Raw genomic sequence first — 20,225 nt, 5'->3', positions numbered from 1 at the left:
TATGGCAGAAGACAATCCCCACCTCCACACCTTTAATTGGGAGTCCCTCCTGTTTATTGAGGGGTGACTTCAAGAAGGGGATGCTGGGATGCTCTTTCCCAGTCGGGGTCTACTTGGTGGTGGACTTGCTATGCTTATCCGAGCAGGGAGGGAGAAAGATGGAGAGGGGAGGAAATGTAGTAGCTGGCCAGGATGTATGAGTTTCTCTGGGTCAAGTGGATGCTGCAGTCATTAGCCAGACTTGCCGGGACCCCACTCAAGCAGGCTGACTGCTGAACAAGAGGGTCCCACCGGTGGCAGGCGCCCTGGTGGTGGGGTACGGTAGGACAGCTCAAGTCTGAGCTGGATGCTCCTTGTCAGAGAACCTTGCAGTGGAGAAACCCTTACCTAAGAGACTTACTTATGTGCCCCATGAGAAACCATGTATGGACCCTTGCTTCCCTGGGTTAGCCAGGAAAGCAGGGTCAAGCAACAGGGAGAGGGCTATATTGCAGAGGGCTGTTCCTGCTCCCTCCTCCCAATTTCAATAAAGGGAGGGTGCTAGGGCGTGTCTCCCAACCAGGCCATGCCCCCGCTTCCACTTTTTATCCAAACAGGTGGGGTCCCGGCACGAGTCAATCCTTGGATCAGTAAGGGAGATGATAAAATGAGATTTAAATTGAGTTTGAGAATAAAGCTTTCAAGGGTGGAGGTTTAACAACAGAAAGTGATCCAAAAGTAATGCAATCTGCCCAAGATGTCATTAAAGGATGGAAAACAGAGATTCAGCACAGCAGGGCTGAAAGCAGAGATAGGGGGAAAAAAGCTTTATTATTATATCCCACCAGGTTGAGTTGCCTCAATGCACTGGTACTGTGAGTAAACAGAATAACTGAGACATGGCTTGGTAGGACTGGAGTCTGGCTTAGGCGAGCAGCTCCAGGGTGCTGAGAGGGCCCGGGGAGGCAGGTGTGCACATCCCAGGTTGGCTGATGGAGAGGGCTTTCCAGAGAAGGGGCACCTGAGTTGAGCCTTGAAGGATGAGAAAGAGTTGATACAATGAAAGGACAGTGGGAAAGGGCTTTCCAGGGAGAGATGACAACACAGTCTGGAGAGTAAGTTGAAGGCAGAGAGGACAGTTAGAGAGGCAGGCCAGGAACCCCATGGCCTTGAGGCCCTGCGGGCTTAAGGAGTGAGGGCTCTGGGGAGTTGATTCAAACCTGGGAGCAGCACAATTGGGTTTGCATCTTAGAACCATCTAGTAGCCGGATTCTGGCAGTGCTGTGGACTTGAGCTCCAGGCATGCTTCTCATCCATTCACCTGGCCCTGGGACCCCCACCTCCCTGCAAAGGCCATTTCCTCTGTGATTCCAAAATCCTGGGTCCCCACTCTTTGGAACATCCTTTGCCCTACTCCCATCACTGAACCCTTCATAGTTCCACCCTTTGATGGGACTCTGAAATATTGCCACCCTCCCCATGAGTCATCATCTCTCTTTCCTTCTCCAGCGCAAGGAGAGTCGATGCCTTCTCTGGGCCTGTGCCCGCCAGCCCATGTCTCCTTGGGATATGCATATACTAAAACATCTTCCCTTTATCTCATCTGGTCTTCACCCCATGGGGCCACCCGAAGGCTACTATTTATTCTTTCACATAGTAATTTAAGCTGCTTTAATTGCTGCTATGATATGTTTTATATAACATAATTAATGTTTTAATTCTGTGTACTTGCTTCCCAAGGCAGTTTTGTAAAGGGCCCAATTTTAGAATCAAGCAAATAAAGAATAAGTAATGGCTGAAGTTATTATAGTAACTCCCTCCCTAGCCCCCTTAGGAATTAAAACTGTGCTTGTTTTTTCAGTGTGGGTTAAAAAGGGAAAAGATATTTTAATGTTCTCTCTATCCCAGGCATGCTTGTGTGGCTTTCATGACGTCCTCTGGTCTTAGTTTTCAAGTGTTCTGGGACTACTGGTGTCTGACCATCAACTTGAGGTCTGTGTTGGGACTACCAGCTTTGTATCTCCTTCCCGATGGAGGCTGTGCTTAGAATAAGAAAAACCTACTCATTTATTCATTCAGCAAATGCGTATCGGTGCCCAGGCCTGGCATAGATTCAGTCCTGCCCTCAATGAGCTCACCATCAAATAGGGCCAGGCAGATGGGAGTGATAGTCCAGCATGCTCATGATGTGGGAACATGGGGGCAGGGGCGAAGGTGGGGTGGAGTATCTACCTTTGTCCCAGGGAGTTAAGAGGAGGCTTAACTGAAGAGGAGGAGAAATTTAAACTCATTCGAGGAAGGAGAAGGAAGGAAGAAAACAGCAAGACACAGAAAAAACAACTGTGTGTTTGGAAAGTGGGGGGACGGCAAGTATGGCTGAAGCCAGCGTGCATGGAGGACCTGGCAGGGTGTGAGTGGAGGAGGAGAGGGTGGGTCTGAGTGGAGACTCAGCTGTGACAGGAGAAGGAATTTGGAGCATCCTGAGGGCCTAGGGGAGCGCAGAGTTTTTAAGCAGGGAAGTGCCCTGATCAGACCAGATCCTACAAAAGAGAACTGCAACAAAGTGAACAACGAGGGGGAGAAAGAGAGGGAGAGAAAGGGTGGTGGTGGTGGTGGTGGGGAAGCTGCCTGGAACATAGCAGAGATTCAACAAATACTTATTGAATGAGTGAGGCTGTTGCAACAGCCCAGGTGAAAGATGCTGAGCCTCCGAATTAGGGTAGCGGCAGGGGGGATAGAAAAGAGGCGATGGATTCCGGAGGTAGAATCTGCAGGTCTGCAAATGTGCCCTTTGCAGCGGAAGCCAGGAGAATGGGGTTAGCAGCCCTCTCCTCTCCCATCCTCCCTGATCTGTGCAGTTTGGCCTTTTGGCCCAGTCCAGAAATTCAGAGCTTGGGGGGGCATCACTCCAACCACTGTCTAGTTCAAACTCCTCAGGTTTCATTGAAGAAAACTAAGGCTCAAGGAAACTCAGCCCATCAGAAGCAGAGCCTAGGCCAGAACCCAGGTGCTTCCTGCTGCAGAGCAGAGTGTTAACACTGGTTCAAGAACAGTTAGGAGGGTTTGAACTGGGGAAATAATAGGTACAAGGGTGTGTGTGTTTCTGCAGAACTAGGGGGTCTCCAGTGTCCTAAGATTCTCAGGGGGTCCTACGATCCCACGAAAGGCTGATCTACTCTAAGTGCCTGTCTTCAGGCGGCGGATGGGAACTGGGATGGAACACAATCTGGTGGGGGCTGCATGGATGGATGGATGGCTGGACGGCTGGATGGACGGGGAGGCTGGGACGCTGCGCCCACGCGAGGGAATTTCCTTTGAAAGAGAGCGAAACTGTAAGGTGAGAAACTCTTTTCCGTGAAAGGCCTCCCCAGCCCTCCTCCCACCACTCAGCTGTGACCTTCCCGTTTTCTGGGAACTTCCTCAGGCCTCTCCATCGCGGTGCGGGACGCTTTCGGTTCTGCCGGGATTGCCGGAGGCGGCGGGGAAGAACGCGGGGCGCGGGGCGCGGGGCGAGTCTTCCCAACACCCATAGGGATCTCTCTTCACTCCATTCGCGTCCTCCCCAACCCCAGGAAGCGGGCTTCCTCCTAGGCCAATTCAGTTCGGCCTTTGTAGTCCCGGGGCGGGGGAGGAGTCTCAAGAAGGGCTCTCCTTGGAACCACGCCTCCCGATTCCCCCACCCCTCCCCGCCCAAGGCGCATCCCTAAACTCCTTGGGGAATTAGACTACCCGGGACTGTCCTGGGGGAAACCCCAGAGAGGTGACTCGCCCGGAGCTCCGCCCCCGTCAGCGAGGCTGGTCGCGATTTGTCCCCTAAGACCCGCCCCTTTCCTGGGAGGGTCCATGGGCTGGGACAGTGGAAGTGGAAAAGGCCGGGTCCTGGCGCTTTCTTCTCCCGCCGCCTGGTTCTCACCTCGCCATGGTTCGTCTGCCTCTGCAGTGTCTCCTCTGGGGCTGCTTTCTGACCGCCGTAAGTTTAGTTTCTGTTCCGACCGGAGGCGGGAATTTGAAATTAGAGAGTAGGGAATGGGAAAAGAAACAATACTTCGGGGAGGGGACCTTCCAAGCTGATTTTGGGGGGACAGGAGGGTGGGTGGAAGCTGGGTAGGGTACCCCGGGTCCGGGCTGAATGAGGTGGGCTGCCTCTCTCTCCTCCCAGGTTGGGGTCCCAGGTAGCCCACAGAGGGCGCATAGTGGGGTCGCTGCAGGAAAAGTGCCTAGCCAGCGCAGATGGGGTTGGGATTTTGGGAACCTGAAGGCTTGATCTGGTCAAAAGACTGGAGTCTGGGTCTGCCTCAGAGGCTGGCCACAAAGAGATGGTGAGGGGTTTCAGAAGCGGGAAGGGAGGGCAGCCAAGTGAAGGGGCGGGTCTGGCTAGTTTCCCTTCTCTTTCCCATTGTGGACAGACGCCAGCCTCTGTGAGTGGTTCATCTCCTTGCCAGCTGGGGCTGCCTTCTTCCAGGGCATCTTGTGGGAACAAGGGATGAGTGTAGAGGCCCAGGTGCTTCTTTGAGAAGGCAAGGAGCTTTGAACACTCCCACCACCGGCCGCAAATCCTGGGTGATCCAAGTTAGGAGGAATACCCAAGGCTGTGTCTCTGCCTCCTGAATTTAAGACGACATAGAGGACTCTCGGGGGAGCTGAACAGTTCATGGGACCATGAAAGGGTTAGGAGACCAGCAGGGGTTTCTCTAGGCACGAGAGGGGCTCAGATATGCCCAACCAAGCACATCTCCGGGATTTTCAGAGTTCCACACTTGACTCGCTTTTAGTTCAAGTGTATTTTTGTAGTTCCTCATTCTGGAGGCTGGGAATCCCCCAAGTACCGGACACTCTCATCCCAACCCCCCTGGTCTCCCCCTAACTTTCAAGGGCTGTAGTTTCTGGCATGAAGGCAGGGCAGGAGTGACCCATGAAGTAGGGGGTTAGCAGCAAGGGAAGAGATTTCATGGGAAAGCTGCTTTGGTCCCAGAGCTTTCATTTTCACTCTAAGTAATGGCTCTTAGGGAGAAAGGAGGCAGGAAGAGGGCTCTTGGAGGAGGAGTGGAGGAAAAGCCAGGGGAGGTAGGGTGAAGGGTGGTCGTGGTTTCTCAAGAACAATCTCCCAATTTTAGCTCCAGGTGGAGACTAGGCTGTGACAACAATAACTGGGGCTATTTGTCGAGAGCTTCCTGTGGGCCAGGAAGCTTTACACGCACTCTAGGTCTGATTTCTTTCAACCGCCGCATTATACAGGTGAGCAAACTGAGGCTCAGAGAGAGAAAATGTCTTGCCCCAATCCTCATGGCTAGGTGGAACCTGCATATAAATCTCCATCTGCCTGATTCCTGAGCCTGCCTCTCAGATGGTGAGAGTCTCCAAGCCTTGGTCCTAAGCTCCTTCGTGTCAGAAGGATCGAACCTGTGAAGCGGGAACTGGGGATTGACAGATGTACAGAGGAGGAGCTGTATTTCTTGTGTGTTTGAAAATGGCGTAAAGGACTTTCATTGCTCTGGGAGTGTGGTGGGAAAGCCCATAGGCTTGCGGGGAGAACATTCATGGGATAGTGTGTTGCGACGTGATGGTGGGAGCAGTAGCCTTTGCTATTTCCTTCCCCATTTGGGGTCAGATACACTTTTGTAAGTAATTTGCCCACCCAGGCTGAATGAGAGCCACCAATTAGGCAGGATCCTGGAAGCCAGCCAGTTAGCCAGCTTGCTAGGCATCCAAGCAGATACTCATATATGCATGATAATTAAAGCTGCCATTCAATGAGCACCTACTATGTTCCAGATACTATGCCAGGCCATGTACATCTATTCTTTCTCATCTTCACAACCTAATCTGTGGGGCAGGTATTATCACTCCCATTTTAGAGATATAGAAACTGAGGCTAAGAGAGGCAAAATAGCTAGTTAAGTGTTACAAAGTCAAGATTGGAGCCTTAAGCTCTTTGACCCTTAAAGCTGTGTTCTTTTCACAGGCTGTTCCCAAAGTGTGGGTGATGTAGGCAGCACAAGGACATAGAAGTAACAACATAGGTTCACTTTACAGTTCTGTTTAAAATCCTTTTCATTTTTTCAAGAAGGAAGTCGCTGGAGCTAGAATATAGTTAATACCTCTCAAATGCCTGCAAATCCTCCTTTTAAAACAAAAATCAAGAGCAGGCCTGAGGTAGAGGGCTGTCAGCAAGCAAAGCGATCAGCTGGGGTTTAATAAATAACATCGTTTTATTTCTGTTGAGTTTATTTTTAGGGTTGCCTTTTATTTATGAGAAGTGATACTGGTTTTTCTCTCATGGCAATGATGTGAGGTTTACATTGAAAATAAATGTATTTAAATGAACAAGAAGTAATGAATAGCTTGGGTGGTACCTGGATGTAGTGAAAATAGTGCAGATGAGACTCAAGTTGTTGGAGAGAGGGAGTATTGAAACCTGAGTTCTCATTTGGATTCTATCACTGTGTGACCTTGGGCAATGACCCACCCTTTCTGGTCCTCAGTCTCACCATGTGTAAAGTAAAAGAGTTGGATTTTATTCTTCCGGCTTCTCCATCCTTGCATTTCATGAGAGAGGGGTTGGATGATCAGATGATGAGACTTGGAGAGGGGAAGAGGGTGGGGAGCAAAAGAATAGAAGGAAGAGGCCAGGTGCTAAATATAGCCCCTGTCCAGACTAGGACCAGCTGGAGTCAGCCAGCTTCAGGACTCCAGGGGAGATGCTGGAGTCCTCATGTGCTCTTGGGTTTTTGGGTAGAGGAAAGACTCAGGAGTCAAGCCAGAAGGAAGATCTGTTTAGTTCAGTGACTATTGTGAGTTTCCAGCGCAATTACTTTGTAAAATACCAGATTGATTCTCTGGGTGCCTTTGTCATCATACTAGTTGGCAGTTTAGTTAAAAACAAACACAACAAGTAATATGCAGGCGCTGTTTCTCTGCTTTGGACTTCCACTTCAGTTCTAACCTCTGTCCTGGCTGATTTGCACCTGTCTGCCAAGGCTATATCGGAGATTTCAAGATCCCTTCAAATTGCCCAATTTTGTTTTTAGGTCCACGCAGAACCACCCACTTCGTGCAGAGAAAACCAATACCAAACAAACAGCCGGTGCTGTAATTTGTGCCCACCAGGTGAGATGCTAACCCTTTAGCCCCATAGTGGGACCCCTCTTGGTTTGCTGGCAGATACAGACCCCCTGTGTCAATTATAAACTCGTGTCTTGACCCCTGGCATTTTCCATCCCTGCCCCAGGATGTTCTGGGGTCCCTCTCTGCCTACCCAGAACTTAGGGTTCCTATCTCTTCTATGTCCCTTACCAGACTATGAAAGTTGGAAGAGTCTGAGACTGTCATCGTTGACTCTCCCTCCCTAAAGCCCGGCCTCATCAGTTTTCAGTTCAGTGTCTGACTCACTGAGTGAGCCAGAGCTACCTCATTTCCTGATGTTTTCCAGGACAGAAACTGATGAATGACTGCACAGAGGTCACCGAAACAGATTGCCGTCCCTGCAGTAAAGGCGAATTCCTAGCCACCCGCAACAGTGAGAAATACTGTCACCAGCACAGATACTGCAACCCCAGTGCGTGGGCTGCTGGGGAAGGGGCACTTGGGAGCTGGGCCGATATTCCAGCTCATTGCTGACAGCACAGCCGTTCTGTTTGTTTGTTTGTTTGTTTTTCATAGCGAGGGTCTGTTCTGATCGGTTAGAGTCTGGGTTGTCTTGGTTGTTACTTAATTTGATTGCCACCCCTACTTGGAAGAGGGTCTAAGAGAAAAAGAACAGGAAGTATGAGGATCGGGGCCCCCCAAGCATGGCCAGTAAGGGGTTCCCATCCTTCTTGCCCATCCCTGCCCAGACCTAGGGCTCCAGATCCAGACGGAGGGCACCTCAATAACAGACACCATTTGCACATGTGACGAAGGCCATCACTGTACCAGTCACACCTGCGAAAGTTGCACCCCGCACAGCTTGTGTCTCCCTGGCTTCGGGGTCAAGCAGATGGGTAAGTGGTCTGTCTGGGAATCAGCTCTAGAGGCAGGAGAGAGGAGGTGAAGGCCAAAGGAGTGGGGCTGGGCAGTGGGCACTCAGCCCTGGTGGGGAGGGACCAACCTACGCGGATATCTCCACCAGAGCAGGTGGGAAATAGAAACTTTGCCTCCTGCCTCCTGCCATGGGGATCTGCCTTGAGAGGGCAGTGGGAGAAGTCTTCCTGGGGCCTGCCTGCAGCAGGATGCTGGGGGGAGAAGGGCTTAAGGCAGGATGCTCTTCCAGGCCTGCCTGCCTGCCAGTTCCCTTGAGAGCCAGACAGGTGGTCCGCCGTGATGATTAACTCCTCCTCTACCCTCTCAGCTACAGGGGTTTCTGATACCATCTGTGAACGCTGCCCAGTCGGCTTCTTCTCCAGTGTGTCATCTGCTTTTGAAAAGTGTCACCCTTGGACAAGGTATAAGGACTCATCCCTTGTGTTTCCTGCCCCGAGAGGGGCATGGGACCTGCTTCCATTCTCTCCGGCTACCTGCCCTTCAGCCCCTGCTCCCCATGTCCACACACACTCGTGCACCTGTAGAACTTCTAGAGTGACCTCGTGGCCAACTAGACAGACACTTTTCAGCATTTCTTGCCTTCTCTCTCTTGGTGGTAATAGATACCGCTGATCTCTGATCTTTGGTGAAGCCCTCCCTTCTTGGGGGCACCGTGACGCCTCTCTTCCATTCCTTGTACCCCTCCTCTGCTCCTCCTTAACTGGTTTTCTAGGCCTCTATTCTAGGCTCTACTCTCCCATCACCTTGCCCGCCTCCCCTGGACCATCTATCTCATCCGCACACTTGGCTTCGGCTACCATTGCCCTTGGACGTTTCCCAATCAACATCTCCTGTTGAAATTTGTCTCCTGGGTCCCAGACTGTCATATCTAACTGCCGAGGGTATACCTCTGTGCAGACAACCCACAGGCACCTGCCTGCTCCCCATACCCGCTGTGAAAGGCACAAGCATGCGTCTGGGCACCCGTTCCAAAGTTCCCCTTACCCCCTTCCCCAAATCAGTCACCAGGTCCTGTCCATCTGACCTTCCAGATGTTTTGGGACTCCTCCTCCTTTTCACTTATCCCCACCGTCACCACGTTAGCTTGGGCTTCATCACCAGCTGCCCTGCCTCTACTCTCTCCCCTTCAGCTAGTTCTCCATCCCTTTGGCGAAGGAAACTTTCCACCATTCATTTTGGATCACGGCACTCCCTGTTAAAATGCTTCATGGCTCTCTGTGCCTTTAGGATAAAACCCTGACTCCTGTGCATGGCCTCCGACCTTCTAGGTCCACTTCCTGACCTCTTCCCACATCGTGCTGCTTGCAGTCCTGTCAACACACTGTTCGTTCTCTTGCATCAACCTCTTCTGCCTGGAATACCTTAAACACACGCCTGATTAACCTTTTACATTTAATTTGAAAAAATGAGTAAGACAGGCGTGAGGACAGAAGGCACAGAAGGGCCTCTAGTGATATGCTTCCCTTTCACCCTCAACCATCCAGCAGCCACTGGACCATGTGTGTCCTTCTAGAGAGTCTATGCACGAACAAATACATGCACACACATGCAGACATATTTTTCACACAAATAGTAGCATCCCATATATACTTTGTTATTTGTTTACTGTCTGCCTTTCTCCAGTAGATGGTAAACTCCTTAACTATAGAGACTTGACTTTTTTTATTCCACAGATGCATCCCTTATGCCTAGAACAGTGCCTGATGCATAGTAGGTGCTCAATAAATCTTTACTGATAAATGTTCAATGAGAAAGGGAGGCTCCTTTATGTCATAGAACCAGAGCACTGGGTTCCAAACTCACTCAGCTTAGAAGGGGTGGAAGTGTGACCCTCATCTGAGCCTCGGTGCCCTCATTCAGAAAATAGGAATGACCTTCATTTTACAAGGTTTGAGGAAAAGACATGTAACGTGCTTCGAAAACTCTTAAGCACTCTTCTTGTGTATGTGCTTTCTTTGAAGCTTCTTTCTCTTTTTCCAGCTTTAGATGTTTTGTTCCTTTGCAATGTCCTTCTCTGTCCATCCCTTTCCATTCCTCCTGGGACCACTTTGGCCCAGTCTTCATCATCTCATGTTTGGATTCTGTCGATGGCCTCCTGGCTGGCATTTTTCTGTCATTTCTCCTCCGGGGAGCTCTCTGGCCAACTAAGTCCTCTCACAACTTAAGTCATCTGGTTGGATGCTGACATGACCCACTAGCTGAATCCAGCTGAAACCTTCATGGCTGATTCTCAGTGATCTGGTTCTAAAGACCCAATTTTCCAGAGTTTCCTTATACCATCTGGCTCGTCACCCACCTAATCTCCCATATCGTGTTGTCCTGCTTGAAGAGAAAATACTGATGCTCTAAATTTTATATCCCTCAAGGGCCCACTCAGCTCTGACTTCCCCAGGGAAGTCTTTCTGGATGACCCTCAAACCAGAGATTCTCAGCTGAGCAGTTTTCTCCCTCAGGGAACATTTGACAATATCTGGAGACATTTTGGTTGTCACAGCTGGGGAGGAGAAGGCTACTGGTGTCTAGTGGGTAGAGGCCAGGGAAGCTGCTGAACATCCTACAATGTACAGGACAGGTCCCACCACGGAAGAAGGATTATGTGGCCCCCAAACGTCAGTAGTGCCGAGCTTGAGAAGCCCCCATCATCCCTCCATTCCAGCCATTGTGGATTCTGTCTCCTCTTCTCTGAACAATCCCCTGTTCACATGAGCCTGTATCACAAAGCTTGGCCCTCATCAGAGACTCTCCTTACTCCTTCAAGATATACCATCATCTTTCCTCTGCACTCACGAGCTCTGTAAGAACAGAGTCTGTGTCATCCCCATAGTAACCAGCCCAGGAGGGTGCACATAATATGTGCTCAGTGAACCTGGACTTGCTGGTTGTTGGCTGTCTCCCTCTGGGGTTGGAAATCGCATGGTTGGGGAAACTTAATGTCTCTTTCTTTGTGTGTGTGTGTATGTGTTTGTGTGTGTGTACACGTGTCTGTACACAGCTGTGAGAGCAAAGGCCTGGTGGAACAACATGCAGGGACTAACAAGACAGATGTTGTCTGTGGTGAGTCCTGGAGAACGGGCCCCGGCAGCAGGCTAGGAAGGTGGGGAGCTGAGGGGAAGACTGGGGCACCTGGAAGCACCAGTGGGGAAAGAGGGAGGCGAGGCAAAGCAAGAGGAGGAGCAGTCTGGAACTGTGGCACCCAGCTCTGCCACTTATCTGTGGAGCCTGGGCAAGTTAGTCCCCGCCCCCCGAGCCTCAGTTTCTTCATCTGTGAAATGGGATACTACCACCTCCCTTAATAGGGTGGTGTAAGTACCCGGCATGGGTTCTGACACTTTGGAGGTGCTCCCTCAGTGCTATTCTGCTACCCTGCACGTTGAGGGCCAGCATGGTGTGACTCTGTTTCCTCTCAGGGCCGTAGTTTTTTTTTTTAGGCTGCACCACGCGGTTGCAGGATCTTAATTCCCCCACCGGGGATCAAACCCAGGCCACAGCAGTGAAAGCCCAGAATCCTAACCTCTAGGCCACCAGGGAACTCCCTCAGGGCCTCAGTTTTGATTTTAGAATGAGGAGGTTGGCATACAGCACAGGTCACAGACTCACATAATTACGGGGATTAGGCAGGATCATGTTAATGAGTGAAAAGATCAGGGGTAAGAAAAATACACTCTCTTCTTTTCCTTAAAATTCACTTGCCTCTTGGCAGGGCTGGGACTAGAGTGAGGTGAGAGGGGCACTTGCCTTGGGCACAGTATTTAAGGGCGTGCCAGAAAAATGCCGTAATCAAGATAACCATTTGATGCAAGATTAAAAAAATCAAAATTCATGCAAAAAATCCATAACGAACAGAATAGCAACGTTTTAAATAAAGACAGGATCCAACCCTGTATTTGTACAACCTTGTCTCCCTTGCCTCACCCTAATCCCATCCCTGGTTCCAATAAAACTTTACTTAAAAAAACAGGCAGCTGGCCTGTGGGCCAGACTTTGCTGATATGATTTTTTAAAACATGACATTAAAATAGGACTTATCTTGATTACTGAGTTTTTTAAGAAAATATTTATTTATTTCTTTGGCTGCACTGGATCCTGTGTTACGGCATACAGGATCTTTAGTTGAGGCATCCGGGACTTTTAGTTATGGCATGCGGGGTCTTTTAGTTGCAGCATGTAGGTTGGCGTGCAGGCTCTTAGTTGTGGCATGTGGGATCTTAGTTCCCTGACCAGGGATGGAACCCAGGCCCCCTGCATTGGGAGTGCAGAGTCTTAACCGCTGGACTACCAGGGAAGTTACCAGTTATTGAGTTTTTTTGGTGTCCCCTTAAATTTTGTCCTGAGGCAGTGCTTCACTAGCCTTACCCTAGTCCTTACCCTGTCTCTTGGTCTTTTTTTCATTTTCCCATTTAGAATAGAGACTTAGGCACAAGAAATACTTTCCCTTCTCCTCCATTCTTCTATAACAAAGGCAATGTTACAGACATAAATGATGCTGGGCCTTGGTATTGGGCAAAGAGTAGGGAGGGGTGGCAGTGTAGCGAGCCGGTAGAGACAACTATCACCACTCAGTTCTGGCCAGTGGGCGCCATGTGGGCTGCTGGCCCACTAGGGCTGGATCTTCCCAATTTGCAAGAGAAATCAGATATCCAGATTTTAAATACACAATCTCCCATTTAAAAATGTCGGCAAATATTAAAAAAAAGAAAAAAAATATGCCAGTCACACTAAAGACATCTGCTGGCCACATTTTACCAGGAGCCACCTGTTTGAAACTTCTGATATGGATGAGTTTAGACATTGAAGTCCAGCAAGGTGCAGCAGCTTCGGGAAGGGCGGTGGGGAGCCATCGCTGAAGTCTTGATCTCTCCAGGTTTCCAGAATCGGATGCGAGCCCTGGTGGTGATCCCCATCACGATGGTGATCCTGTTCACTGTCCTGTTGGTATCTGCCTGTATCAGTGAGTCCCCAGGTGGGGAGGTGATGGGGGAAGAGGCAGCAGAAGGTACAATTGACGGGTCACCTGTTTCCTGATCTGGCCTCAGTGACTCCCCATCCTATATGTTTTTCTCTCTCTCTAGGAAAGATGGCCAAGAAGCAGGAGACTAAGGTAGGTCACCCTGGGGAACCGGCTGAGTTTTGTCAGACTGGAAAGAAAGACTGATTCATTGTTGCCTATATGGCAGAAACATTGATTCAAGGTCTGTTCCCTCGCCCCCTCCCCTGTGCTCCAGGGCTCTTCCCCTTCTCTCCCTCAGCACCCGCCTTTTTCATCTCCTGAGCTCACCTTCCCACAGAGCTGCCCTAGCACCGCTGGCAAAGTCTGACATTTGCTCTTCTTTCCTGGCATTGGATATGTGGGGGAACCGCATCTTTGGGGCCTTGGTGTGGGATCCATGGGTGGGTGATGGAGGGACATTTCCTTAACCCCACTGGCTCCTACTGCGGAAGCTTCTTGACACCCTTGGTGTGGCCAGCAGGGGGCAGGACGCACCCATGGAATGAGCACTGACCCTCCGTTTGGGAAAGGGGAAGGGGTGAAGAGTGGAATCGCTTCCAAGGAAGGGCTGAGATGCTAGGGGTAACCCCAAGCCTTGTCTCCCCAGGCTCTGCACCCTAAGGCTGAAAGGCAGGATCCTGTGGAGACGATTGATCCAGAGGATTTTCTCGGCCCCCACTCCACCCCTCCAGTGCAGGAGACCTTACACTGGTGTCAGCCGGTCGCCCAGGAGGATGGCAAAGAAAGCCGCATCTCCGTGCAGGAGCGAGAGTGAAGCTGTGTGTGCCCAGGAGTGTGGTGGCACCGGAATGTGGGCACGTGGCTGGAGAGCCTGGGGCTGCTGCTGGTGAGGGCGACAGCCCCCCTCTGCCTGCACCCCTGCAGTCCAGAAACAGTTCACCTCGGGGAACCTTTCACCCCAGCCGTGGAGCCCATTCAGTCTCCCAACTTGATATCAAAGATGGTAACAAAACTTTGGGGAGGCCATACAAGGGTATCCACCAAACCTTCCAACCCAGCGGTTCGGTGCCAACAGGTGTAACGCGGTGGCTTCTGGGAGCCCAGGAGGCATATGCATAGATACACATCGCAGCACTGTTTGTGACAGTGAGCAACTGGAAGCTGCTTAACTGTCCATCAACAGGGGACTGGCTAAATAAAACTGTAATATATTTATGCAACAGGATCTTGAAAACACTGTCATGGGGGGAAAACAAAAGCAGGTTGTAGAATGGTGGGCATGGAAACTTTTTTTTAAAGCAAGTAACCCAAAACAATATATCTTCTACAGATATGTGTATAAACATAGTATATGTTATATATGTTGGTATGGCAGGGGGGTTCTGGAAGGACACACAGAACATGCACAGCTCAAAGAATTGTAATGTCTTGGTTGGGGAAGAAGGGTCCGGGGGAGGGTTGGTTAAAGAAAGATTTGACTCTCCCATAATGCTTCATTTTTTTTCCCCAAAAGGAGAGTGAATTCACAGACTGCTTATGTAATTAAAAAGTCATCAAACGTGTAAAAAGAAAAAAGGGAGCGGACACGCTGGGTGACATGAGCTGCTTCACATGCTGTCAGGCTCACAGAATGAGGGCACTTTCGAAGGATAAATAAGGACGTCCCCCAGGCTGCTGCCCTTCTAAGGTGGTTTCCACATGCACTCACGTTTGGCATCATGTTTGCAAAGGGCTTTCCCCATTTGATTCACATTCACAACAGTAGCCTTCGGGGCAGGCAGGGCCAGCATCCCTCCTTTCCTCCCTCCCTCTTTAACAGAGGTGGAAATGGAGGCCCAGAGTGGTGAAGTAATTTATCTATGGTCACACAGCCGTTCAGAGTGGTGCCCCTCAGAGCTCCCCACTCCTAGTCCTATGCTGCTTCTCCCAGCCCCACCTGCTCTCTCTGGAGCCTGCATCTGTAGCCCCTTCCCAGGGAGCTCCTGGGCCTTCTATCTCCTTTTGACCTCCCAACTGCTACAGGAGCTGCTGCTTCTCGGTCAGATGGTGTCCCCTTCCCCCTAAGCAGTATCTTAGGATAAAAATAAACCGTCCTGTTCTCTTTTCCTGCTGTGCCAACTGAGGGGGAGCCTAGCCAGGAGGAGCAGCAGATGGAGAGGGAACAGAGGGGAGGGCAGGGGAGGGGAGAGGGGAAGGTTGTAGGGCAAGAAGGGGAAGGAAGAGGATTGCAAAGCCCCAGCACAGAGGTTCCTGGTGAGGGTGAGGCCAGCCTGGTTTACCCCAGGGATCTCACCCCAACCCCGCCTTCGTGAGAAGCTGCTTTGGATTTCCCAACATGTCCTGCCGCCTGCAGGGTGAGCGTGGAGAGGGCTTGCCCCAGTGGAGGCGGTGAGGGCAGCTGAGAGCCAAGGGAGGGGCACCTGGCTTGGCAGGCTTCCCAGAAGAGAACCATTGGGAGGCACCAGGGGGAGACGTCTGCTTTAGAAAGCAGTGCAAAGTGGTGGTGGTGTGGAGTGGGGGGAGGGGAGCTCTAAGACCTCACCTTTATCCCCTGCCTAGAGTCTAAAATGCTAGTGTTACGTACTGTACATGACCGTATGGTGGAAGGAGACAAAAGACCCATCTCTGCCACCTATTATCTGTGTGGCTTTGGGTAGGTCACTTTCACCTTTTAGCGTCTCAGTTTGCTCATCTGGCGAATGGACACAATCTAACGGACAGACGCTGTGGGTGCTTCCTTCGTTCTCTCCTAGGCCCTTCGTTCTCAATCCTGAGCATGTATCAGAACAACCTATAAGACTTGTTAAAAGACAGATTGCTGGGCCCCACCTCCAGGGTTTCTGATTCAGTAGGTCTGGGATGGAGTCCAAGACTGTGCATTTCTACAAGTTTCCCAGGTGATGATGCTGGTCCAGGATCACACTTTGAGAACGACCACCCTTGGCATTCACATTTCTTGATAAGCAGTCGCTTTCCGATTGCAAGCACTTGGGATTGCTTACCTCGGGGCTTTCCTTGGTTTTATGTTATTTATTTGGTTGCGTTGGGTCTTACTTGCGGAAGGCGGGCTCCTTAGTTGCGGCTTGCTGGCTCCTTAGTCGTGGCGTGCGAGCTCCCAATTGCGGCATGCACGTGGGATCCAGTTCCTGGACCAGGGATCGAACCCGGCCCCCCTGCGTTGGGAGCGTGGAGTCCTAACCACTGTGCCACGAGGGAAGTCCCTCCTTGGTTTAAAAAAAATGCTTGGTGCAGGTGTAGGGCAGGTAAGATGTACCTGGGAGAGCTAACGCCCCCAAAACTCTCAACCAAATAGGAGTGAAAGTTGGAGGATACATGACCCGGCTTCCTTGCCCTTGGGAGGGACAAATCTGAGGTGTGTTCTATACTGTCTCCTAGGTTCCCCAGAGGGCTCGAGCCACAGATGCCCTCCATGGCTGTCTTCCCTTCCCTGTGTCATTCTCCACCACCCCACTGGTGCTTCCTGGGTTCAACTCCCCAGTAAACTACCTGCATTGTTTCCTTGTTGCAGAGTCTGCTTTTGGAGAAGTCCCCCCCCAAGAATCAGCAGAGGTCAAGCATGAGAAGGTATAATTTTGTATATCTTGGCATCCCCAGCAAAGAGAAGGGGTTGTTATTCCTGGCACCTGTAGCAAGTTCTGGGTTCTAAATGGAGCTCAGCCAGGAACCTTCTGTGTGACCTTGGGAAAGCTGCTCTCTGGTTCTGAGCTTTTTTTCCCCCAGATGTGATGAAGGGTTGGGATTCTACAAGTTCTAAGGATCTTGCCAATTCTAAAAATAAGGCGATCAGCCCACTGTAGTGTCTGCTCTGGCCTGTGGATGAATGGGTGGGTGTGAGGCTCACAATAGCCAGAAGGTGGCGCCAAAGTAATGCCCGAAGACTCTGGCGTCTGGCTTTCGCCAACTCTCATTTCCTCCCTCCACCGTCCATCCGCCTGAGCCTCCTGCGATCTCTACTAACTTCATCCGTTCCCCAGGTCTCCCTCTCCACTGCTTCCTTCTTCTTAACAAGCATCAGCTGCATTCCTAGTGTGGCCTCTCGCCGAGCTAGGGTTGTGCATGACAGCACTAAGAATGCACATGGACAGAGGGCTCGCTGCGCTAGGCACAGTCCTAAGAACTTCACATGCACTGTCTAAGTCCGTAGGACAACCCTGCATAAGGCACAGTCTCTTCTAACGCCCATTTTACAGATGGGGCTCAGAAGCTAAATGACTTGCTAAGGTCGGAAGAATCAGAGCTGGGATTTGGATCTAACTAGGTTGATCCAAAAACCTTTGCTTCTTACCCACTCAGCGAGTAAATCCGCGAAAGCCCACGGCAGGAGCAGCTCACCTCTAGGACAGCAGTTGTAGACTCAGCGGAGCGCACAGGAGCTGGAAAGTGAGGGAGGCCAGGTCAGGAGGAGTCAGGATGGCACAGACTCTGGCAAAGCGGCGAGGCTCTGCCCGTTTTGGTGGGACAGCATCTATGGATTGCTTCTAATGGTTGCCCTCCAGGGATGAGAGTTATGTATTGCTGGGGATCCAGATTTCTATGTGAAATCTCCCAATGTTTAAATGCTACCAATCCCAAAAATAAAAGGAAAAAAAAAAGAAAAAGAAAAGAAAAAACAACAACTCTGTGAGAACCCAAGAAAGCATGTCACAGAGGGTTGGAATTAAAAGAGACTGGGAATTTCATTGTGTCCGACACTTTTGTTTTCTATATGGGGAAACTGAGGCCCTGGGAGGGTCCAGAGCCAAGTTAGGCAACATGTCCTAGGCAGGTTGTCTCTTTTCTCTGCACCCCATCTGGGAGGCTGCAGAGAGGTCCTTAGGCTCCACCCTGTGACCCTGGTTAACTGGCTCTATTCAGCATTCTTTTTTTTTTTTTGCGGGGCATGTGGGATCTTAGTTCCCCAACCGGGGATTGAACCCACACCCCCTGCAGTGGAAGCACGGAATCTTAACCACTGGATCACCAGGGAAGTCCCCGGTTAACTGGGTCTAAAGCATTGAAACTCTAGGACCGAGGGGCGGGGGCTGAGCTGGGTGTAGATGTCCTCTTAATCCTATGACCCCCCCATCTCAGCCCCCCAGGCATGCACCCACATACTCTCCTCTTAAGCCTTTAGGGCCCTGTGGTCGATTCCTTGGGCAGCAGAAGTTATTAAAGACTCTGCCTGAAGGATTTCTCTCCCCCCGTGATTCTGGCACAGAAAATTACAAACCCACCGGCAGGGGTGGGGAGATAGTTTTAATTTGAAAAAAAAGGAAAAAACACCCATGCTGTGGTCCTGGAGTCTGGGGGATGGAGACGCTCATGGCGGGGGCATGTCCTCTGGGACGTGCAACGTTGCTGCTGCGGCTTCGTGTTGCTCAGTAAAATCAGTGAGCAGCTTTCGCCCAGACAGATGGGGCGGGGCGGCCGGGGTGCCCTGCTTCTCTACTCCAGTCCCCCCTCCCAGTCCCTGGGGGCTCTCTGCCTCTCTCCCGCTGACTGGCACGTCCCGCTGGGCCTTGGCGCCGAGCTAGTTCCCTGCCACCTCCTCGTTCCAAGACCCCCTCCCACCCTCTGCAGTCTCTGCCCCTCCCCCACCGACCACCTCCTTTCCCTTCTCCCAGCCCTCACGTCTCACCCTGGTTCTCTTTTGAAGAAGTACTATTGTTTGGGCTAATCACAAAAGTCACACCTGTGCGTTGCACTCCCTGTGCCCCCAATCCAAGCAACACACAGGAAAATCAGTCCCCCTGTAAGTCCTCCCCACACCCCAACCGAGAGCTACAGGTCCCTCCAGACTTGTTTTCCGTGCCAAAAATATTGTTTCCACTTGGGCTGTTATTACATACCCTGCTTTGTAAGCATCTTCTTTGCTTAGCTGTGTACGGCAGACATCTCTCCATGCCAATAAATGTAGATCGACAACGTGCTTTTTAATTGCTGCATAGGATTCCATTGTCCAGCTGGAGCCTTGATTCAAGTGAGGGCTCCGTATTGATGGACATCTAGGCGGCTTTTCTCTTTTGCTCTTCAGCCCCTTCCTGCTTCTACGGCGTCTCCCCCACCCCTCCACTTCCTCTTTCACTCTCCCTTCCTCTGCGGAGGGGTTGGGGGTCACTGGTGTTTAACACCCACTCCCCACCCCCCGCCCCGTGTCAGACATGTGCCACCTCATTAGTGAGCTGTCCCCTCAAGTGAGGCAGACAGGAGCCACAGTGGCAGCGAGAGGCCTAATTGAATGTAACTAATTATTCACTCCTTTAAATGGGCCTGGGAGGGACAGAATTACTCACTCTGAACTGGGGAGACAGGGAACTGGCCGGCTGGCAAACAAATCCTGGGGCCTGTGGAGCCAGCTCTCCTTGGAATACTAATTAGGCAGGAGTGCCAGGATCAAATCAGGAACCCAGCTGCCTCTCCCGTCCCCCTCCCATCCGGGAAGCCGGGGATCCGGAGGTGAAACAAATACCGCGAGTGAATCTAATTGCAGGCCCGATCCATCCTGGACCCTGGAAGGGCTACTATGGGGGCTGGGGGCTGGGGGACATGAAATGCTGAGCCTTCGGCCCTCGAGGAAGGCAGGGGGCTAGAGTTTCATGTGGGGAGAGGCAGGAGGGCCCAGCAGCGCCTGGAGGGATGTGCCGGGGTGAGGGTGGACAGCAAGAAACCTCAGTCCCACCTGGAGCTGTGGGGACCCAGCTGGCTCCCAGGAGCGTCCCCTTTGCTCCCAGGCTACCAGGGCCAGACGATGTGCTAAAGACCGATGGCCACAATCCTCACCGCAGCCCTCCTGGGTGGCAGGCTCCTTATCTAAGCTGAGGAACACTGAGGCTGGGAGAGGGGAAGTGAGTGATTCATCCCAGATCAGAGCCAGCTGGGGCCAAGCTGGGGCTCAGCCCTCTTTAGATACCAAGCTTGAGTTCCTAACACTGAGAATGACCCAAACCTCATTCCTGACAAATTAAAATGTCTGTGGGGTGGGGGTGGGATGGTAATAGTTCAGGTCTCGGTATTTTTTTAAGAGCTTCTCAGTGATTCAAAGATTCTACCAGGACTGAAAACCACTGGTTAGACCTTAGTTCCCTGTGAGTGTCTGCTCTGGGTGGTAGGGGGAGGTGAAGGAAGAAGACCTGAATGTGGCCCCAGGCGGCTCTATTCTGGGCAGCTCCTGCAGGTCTGAGGTGAGGCTATGGGGAGATGCAGAAAGGAGAGTGAAGGGGTGTGTGTGTGTGTGTGTGTGTGTGTGTGTGTGTAGTCATCATGATTCTTCCATTAATGT

General features: G+C 51.3%; 1 protein-coding gene and 1 long non-coding RNA gene across 4 annotated transcripts; both read left to right on the top strand.

Moving 5' to 3' along the window:
• Window positions 1–3,238: 3,238 nt before the first annotated feature.
• CD40 (CD40 molecule) lies at window positions 3,239–14,166 on the top strand. 3 transcript variants are annotated; one of them, XM_027078163.1, is made up of 9 exons: window positions 3,239–3,316; window positions 7,008–7,086; window positions 7,409–7,534; window positions 7,812–7,958; window positions 8,306–8,399; window positions 10,991–11,052; window positions 12,860–12,946; window positions 13,068–13,096; window positions 13,593–13,844. In XM_027078163.1, exons 1-9 carry the CDS (start codon window positions 3,248–3,250, stop codon window positions 13,758–13,760), a joined length of 861 nt encoding a protein of 286 aa, XP_026933964.1. In that variant the 5' UTR covers window positions 3,239–3,247; the 3' UTR covers window positions 13,761–13,844. The 3 variants fall into 3 exon arrangements, with proteins under 3 accessions (XP_026933964.1, XP_026933966.1, XP_026933965.1); XM_027078165.1 differs by lacking the exon at window positions 3,239–3,316 and adding an exon at window positions 3,819–3,949 and having other exon boundaries at window positions 13,593–14,166; XM_027078164.1 differs by lacking the exon at window positions 3,239–3,316 and adding an exon at window positions 3,819–3,949 and having other exon boundaries at window positions 12,860–12,958.
• A 1,320-nt stretch (window positions 14,167–15,486) lies between these two features.
• LOC113605117 (uncharacterized) lies at window positions 15,487–17,601 on the top strand. Its single transcript, XR_003427041.1, has 3 exons — window positions 15,487–15,843; window positions 16,476–16,531; window positions 17,261–17,601. It is a non-coding gene; the product is annotated as an uncharacterized LOC113605117 (long non-coding RNA).
• Window positions 17,602–20,225: the final 2,624 nt, after the last annotated feature.

This window comes from Aethalodelphis obliquidens, unplaced genomic scaffold, assembly GCF_003676395.1.
Source record: "Aethalodelphis obliquidens isolate GAN/ISIS:26980383/991018 unplaced genomic scaffold, ASM367639v1 scaffold42, whole genome shotgun sequence".
NCBI lineage: Eukaryota > Metazoa > Chordata > Mammalia > Artiodactyla > Delphinidae > Aethalodelphis > Aethalodelphis obliquidens.
This window is presented reverse-complemented; position numbering and strand designations above follow the sequence as displayed.